Source organism: Mizuhopecten yessoensis, unplaced genomic scaffold, assembly GCF_002113885.1.
Source record: "Mizuhopecten yessoensis strain PY_sf001 unplaced genomic scaffold, ASM211388v2 hete_36184414, whole genome shotgun sequence".
NCBI lineage: Eukaryota > Metazoa > Mollusca > Bivalvia > Pectinida > Pectinidae > Mizuhopecten > Mizuhopecten yessoensis.
This window is the reverse complement of record NW_018485651.1, coordinates 1-6,570: the sequence shown is the minus strand read 5'-3', so window position 1 is coordinate 6,570 and position 6,570 is coordinate 1. Positions and strand designations below refer to the sequence as shown.

The 6,570-nt window shown below is 36.2% G+C and overlaps 1 protein-coding gene across 1 annotated transcript; it reads right to left on the bottom strand.

Moving 5' to 3' along the window:
• Positions 1–1,380: 1,380 nt before the first annotated feature.
• LOC110444881 lies at positions 1,381–4,623 on the bottom strand. The gene has a single exon (XM_021489235.1). It carries the CDS (start codon positions 4,096–4,098, stop codon positions 2,710–2,712), a length of 1,389 nt encoding a protein of 462 aa, XP_021344910.1. The 5' UTR covers positions 4,099–4,623; the 3' UTR covers positions 1,381–2,709.
• Positions 4,624–6,570: the final 1,947 nt, after the last annotated feature.

Genomic DNA, 6,570 nt, shown 5'->3' with positions numbered 1-6,570 from the left:
CAGACATTTTCTCAGAAATGCAATTTTGAAAATTCCATATATGAACCATTAATCTAACCAGGCTTTGGTCTGATGAGTCCAGATACCAATATAACTATCATTACTTACGACTCTGTGACAAAATAGAAAAAAAACTATGGTGGGTTAAATATACAATGAAGTCCTGCGGAGCTGTGCGCTTAAACATCCAAACACACATTTACCTTCATTGAATGGAAGTATCGAGTACAAAACTTAATTGCTTTGACATTTAACTAAAAATCTCCGAATTTGTTATAGTAATAGTGAAAATATCACGGTTCAAGCAAGCTTACTTCATGTTAACATTGGCGTTCACAATGTCAGGTGGATTTGCGCGTTATTTAATTGATGTTATAACTCAAGAAAGAAAATCGAAAAATTAATATGTTAACTTTAATCATATATGGTGAATAACATACCGCTTCTTGCTATGTTTTGAGTCTCTCCTTTGATGGAGTATTTTCAAATATTGTCTGTTTTGAAACAATAATTCGTTAAATACTATTAAATAGTGGAGGGATATGTTTCTTCAAAACACCATAACGGGTCAACAAGGAAAGCAGGATCGAGGGAATTAGCATTAAAAAAACAGTGGATGACAGCATCGAGCCCTTTCTAGATTATAAAATATCAAATAATAATACGACTTTATGTCCTCAACATTTCTTTGTCGCGCACTACAGCTGTAAATTAACTGGTTTATTAATTGTAGCATTATGACTTGTCAGTTCATTTAAAATGATACCTGCAATTACAAATTTCATCAAAACAATAGGCCAGTAAAGGAAGGGGAAAATACACGTGGTATTTTTTCTATATTCTAACTAAGCATTGTAAATAACGAACCTATGCTATCGACATTTCCTAAACAGCATAATGAAGATTTTTATAACTATACAGCCATTGATGAGTTGCTGTAAGAGTAGACATTTTCGCATGTGAAAATGTTCACATTGGAACTCTTTAAAATTAGAATGGTAAGTATTTTTCGCTATGGCAACGGTTCTTAACTGTATTTATCATATAGCTCATCTATCTGTTGATAACGTTTTAAAACTATTTTTACATTTTCGCGTGTGGATATTTCGCGTGCATTTATATAACGCAGAAACCGCAAGCATTTCCACTTTTACTTAAGCAATCAATGTTTTAGCAAATGTTGTTATGGTCCTATTACACACATTGCTGACGATGTCAAACCTAATAAAATAGGGCTTTATGTAAGTTTGTCAGCAATAGAAATATGTGTTATAGGACAATAACAATATTTGGTAAAATATTCGTTATTTATATTTACAGTTTGATAGAGTAGTTACGCTTTATTTAGTTTTTTCGAACAGTTCTTTGTAAAGCAAATTAAGTCTTGACAACAATGAAATTTGATGACGTCACAATAGAGATTGATAACGTTACAAAAGCAAATGTTGTTATTGTCTCATAACAACAGTTGCCTCCTCAATGCATTGCAATGGAAGGATACAGAGCAAATGTAAATATAGAATATTGTAATACTGAATAGCTTAGTGGAGAAATTTAAGAGCTTTTGCACATTTAATAAACCAACCTCAAAAAGTCTACAACATTTATCACAATACAGCTAACTTTTCATTTACTTAATTGGTTAACAGTATGTAATTTCATCACTAGATACATTCAGGGATTTCTTGTGAATTTTACGACGACATAATGTGTATGCATAACTTGAACTAGATAGATCCCGATACGTGTATACGTACAATGTAATTCTTTATTCCAATTAACTCATATCAGGATCAACAGTTAAGGCTATATGCTACCTTAAACATTGTATATCAGATGATTATTAATGGCTTGTTGTACTATGTAAAAATAAGTCTTAACGTTATGTCACCAAAGCCTGCGTCCGTGTTCACCTGTCATTTGTGTCTCAAAGCCATGGGAAGCTAGAGATGACCATCAATAACAGATATTTACATGATATTTGCCATTTTAGACCTTCTGGCCCAGGTTGCGCAAAGTTTGGGTATTTTTTACCAGAGATTAGTAAAATTGTTGTCAATTAAAAAACAGAATTTTCAAATCAGAATACATCCGAAAAACACATTAATCTAATACGTTTCAACCAGTTTATAGCAGTGAAAAGATATAAGCTTTGCTCGGTTTTGGTGTATTTAATTGACTTTTCCCTAATCACTGGTTTACTATTACCAAGCTATGTCCATCCGGGACCTGATGGCTATCGCTGATAACACTATATCAACCATGTGCTAACTTTGTCGGTCAGTGTTGCTTTACGAAGCTTTAAGATTACACAACACATCAAAACACTGAAGAAATCTCCACAAAATATTACGCAGTTTTGTCGAAAGAGGACATTTATGGAATTTGTCCCCGATGTTATCCCCCTCATGTCTCGGATGGTCTCCATGACGGCATAACAGAAAGGTGCAATTTTACAAAATATACTTATCGATGAAACCACCAGATGACCCATATCGGCACTTATCATTTGGTAGTACTCTTTGTAAAAGGAGATAAAAAGCTACAAGGAAGCACATATCTTTAATTAATAGTTGACATGGTTACTGCAACAAGGACACCCTCATTTTGAGTTTGTATACGTTCATGTCACAGTGTACCAAGCTCCACTCTTCACATACAATTTACCTCATAAACAAATGTTACTTTCTACACTGTCCTCTTCTCTCGTCAACGGTTTGAACACTTACTACATAGGTAACACAGCAACGTCTTTATAAGCAGTTTACACTCGGCCCTAAATTTAGCATTAAACCCATTATAGATCAAAGGGTTCAGAACGCTACTTAATAAATATGTTCGTAAGAAAAGTTGATACAACACTTTGCCGACGATGGACGCGTTTTGGTATAAGAATACTTTTACATTACTTAGCCTCGTTATGGATATGACAGAGTAAGGCACGAATGATATGATGAACACTAAAGTAACGACAAAAAGCGTTGTGGTTGTTTTCCCGGTTCTGTATCGGCGTCCTGTGACGTAACTTCCGCTTGAGGATGAAAACGTCTGACTAAATGCCGATGGTCTAGGACTGATGGACAACGTGGGACTTCGACTAGGACGTAATGGTTTGGATTGATTCAGAGATTTGGGATTTTCCATGGTATTCCTTCTTAAATTCTCAACACTGTTATATTGTTTGGTATTAAAACTATTGGATCTCCATATAAATTTCCCTTTCTTACATTTACCGTTCTTTATCATTAGATTATCTGCCAGATATAAATCCTCGCACACACTAGAATTTGACATGGCACTCGATCTTCTGACCGGTCCAAATCTATCTAACCCGTTCTTGCCGCTGGATTGATGAGCCATTATATGTCGACCTATGATAAAGTACAGAACCGCTAAAACTGTGTCGTATACTAGATTTGAACATAAAACATACCATGCAAATATAGTTGTATATATTGAGCCTACATACTCATTTGCATATAGACATGTCTTTTGTTCCGGTTTGTATGGATTTGTAAACGTTCCGTATATGAACAGCGCTGGCCACCCAGTAGTGAAGGCAAGAATAACAGCTCCGGCACTTATACATTTTGCTGTTCGAATTTTCATTGGTCGCATTTTCGACCAATAGCAGATCCCCATAAGTCTGTCCCATCCTATACCTACCAGAACCGTAGCGGAAGCGCTGTTCATGGAGAACGTTAAAAATCTCGACACCTTACACAACACTGGATAGTCGAAGTTGTGGAAGTTTGACAGAAGAGCAATCTCCGTTGGAAGCGAAACAAGGTTGTTGATGAGATCAAACACAGCTAGAGCCAGGATGAACACGCGGGACGTTTTCTTGGTCCATTTAAAGTAGTAAATAAAGCAGACAAAAAGGTTTCCTGGTACACCAACAACAAATAGAATACAAACATACACCATCACGGGAATCAGGTGGTAGTTATTTATATCCTCGAGCATTGGGAATCCCCGTGACCCATTGCTGACGTTGCCAACAGGATGGGACGACATACGTGAAATGTCAGGATATTCCGAGTACGGAATGGTGCCATTTTCCATGTAATATTGCATGTGTTCCATCGATGTTACCATGATGTTTCTTTATGGAGTGTAAAATTCCTTATCGCCAACGAACTTTATATGTAATGGTGTTGAGTCAAACTAGTCCATGGAAGTCTGAATGGCAAGACGTGTTCCCTTTTTTTAAGGAAAGCGTGTGGCGTTTGATGGCATAACACCTATAACAAGACTACAAAATGTAGGACCGGATGTTCACTATATATATATATATATATATCTTTTCCGAATCATGCAAAAAAGTGATGTTTTCTTTGGACCTGAATATGTTTGACGTGTAAAGCCCACAACACAATACACATTATCTAAACTCCTTCCCAATCACATGGCTGAGAATGGTTCGCTTTGATTTGCGACCGCTAGATAGCACCGTCCAATATTCTAATGCATTACATCACACTCGAATCAATCTGGGTTCCGTAAATATCACAATCTCCAATCTGGACCCTTAATGACTACGGTACCACCCCGTGACATTTATCGATGAATTAGTCTGTCTCGGACGGCACGTGACGATGAAGCTCTCATAGATGCATATATATCCTGAAATAGAAAGAATAAATATGAATACACCTTATCGATTTATATAGGAAAGAGCACAACTGGGATATTAACAGCCTTTCCGTATACGTTTGGCTGTGATGTATATGCTTTCTCGGTTTACGTAGTGATAAATTATGTTACAGATCGGCCCCGATAGGTACGAACACGATATATCTCGTTAGTCGAGTTTACTCAGTCAGTACATCGAGTATCCGTATCATTACCGTGTAAAGCGCGACGTTTAGTTAGCTTCGGAGTGTTGCACTGTCATTACTTAATTTTCACAAGTAATTAAATGCCAGGTTATACGTGTTCGCAACAATTTTAATTTCCGAAATGAAACATAACAAAATGTTACAATGGATTTTAGTTTAAACTGTTTTGAGTGTTTTAATTATAAAGTCAACGTTTTTTTAGCAAGTTAGCTATTCCTGAGATAATTAACGAAAATGGATATTCATAGAATTTTTCAAAATGATTTTAAATACACTAGAGTAATCATTCTACCACACAGATACAACAAAATAGCTGTCACCCGTATTTTTAAAGACGATATTTTAAACGGAAACCGATGTATATTATTGAAGTATTATCGTAGTTCTGACACCCTTCGTTACAAGCAAACGTTTTATAATAGTCCATATTAATATTTGCATATATATGATCATGTGGAAATAACTATCAATATTAATATTAAAGACATACACGTAATAAAATATTATTCATTTTATTTTTAGAATTCTTTTTCCAAAATCTATGGTTTGATGTGTCTTGATATTGAAAACACACAGATTTTTTTTTATTCGCAAATACGTTAACATTAGGTCAAGAAAACTAACAATGCTGTTCATACATACTAACTCATCAACAACCCAATCATCTTTTAAGACACCAATTTATCAAATATAACCGTTAGGGATGAAAAAGACATAACCAACTCCATGGTGATAGTTAAAATGGCCATTAATCTGATTGAGTGATTGATCAAGGCCCCGCTAGAACTATGGGTAATATTGATTGGCTATGCTCATTAACTACGTTCTGTGATAACAACATACACGGACTGCTGCTAAAGACTAGTTAGGCTTATAAAACATACACGGATAGAAAGACTTTTCTTCCTTAATTCGGGGGTAAGTTATGGGCCTCTGCCCGTGTCCAAGTACAGAGAACCACCAATTTTTCATATTAATAGTCTCGGACGTAGGACCTGCAGAGCAAGATACTTGATGGCTCTATCAAAAGTCCAAAGACACATTAGACCATCGGGGTCTGAGCTCTGACCGTTGTTTCATCAAATTGTCACACCTTGATAGTTACTCAGTGGTCCAGCACAAAGAGTCTGCCATAGATGACACCTTGATAGTTACTCAGTTGTCCTGCACAAAGAGCATACCATATTTTTTACATGAAAGTTACAGTTCATAGATCCAACACGGTTGGAGAATTGATAGTTTTTTTCAAATGGCAGGATACATATAAGACCATAAGACCATTAAGATTTGAGCTCTGGCAATCGGTTCATCACGGCGTTCCGATACGTGCATCCTCAATACTCCAAGGGTCAAGATCACTTTCGCTATCTGCAACCCTGGAACAAGTCATAGAAAGATTGAAGGCTCAGTGTGCCACGAGGATGCGATACGCGAGACTACTTACACTGAGGCCTTAATGGTCTATAAGTCATAAGTGTGTCGTAGTAGACAGAACAACCATGGTCTAGGCCTTAACAGTTTCTCAGTGGTCAATTCATAGCGCAACCACAATGGTTTAAACATAAATGGTCAAGTACATAGGACCTCTATAATAATAATAATAATAACAATAATTCGAGGTTCTTTTTTACCGTTTGATCACAATATAGTTTGTAGGTCATCTCAAAGCGGTTCACAAAGTATCATCCGTGGTTAAAGGGTCTTTGCAACAAGCCAATATCTTTCTCAA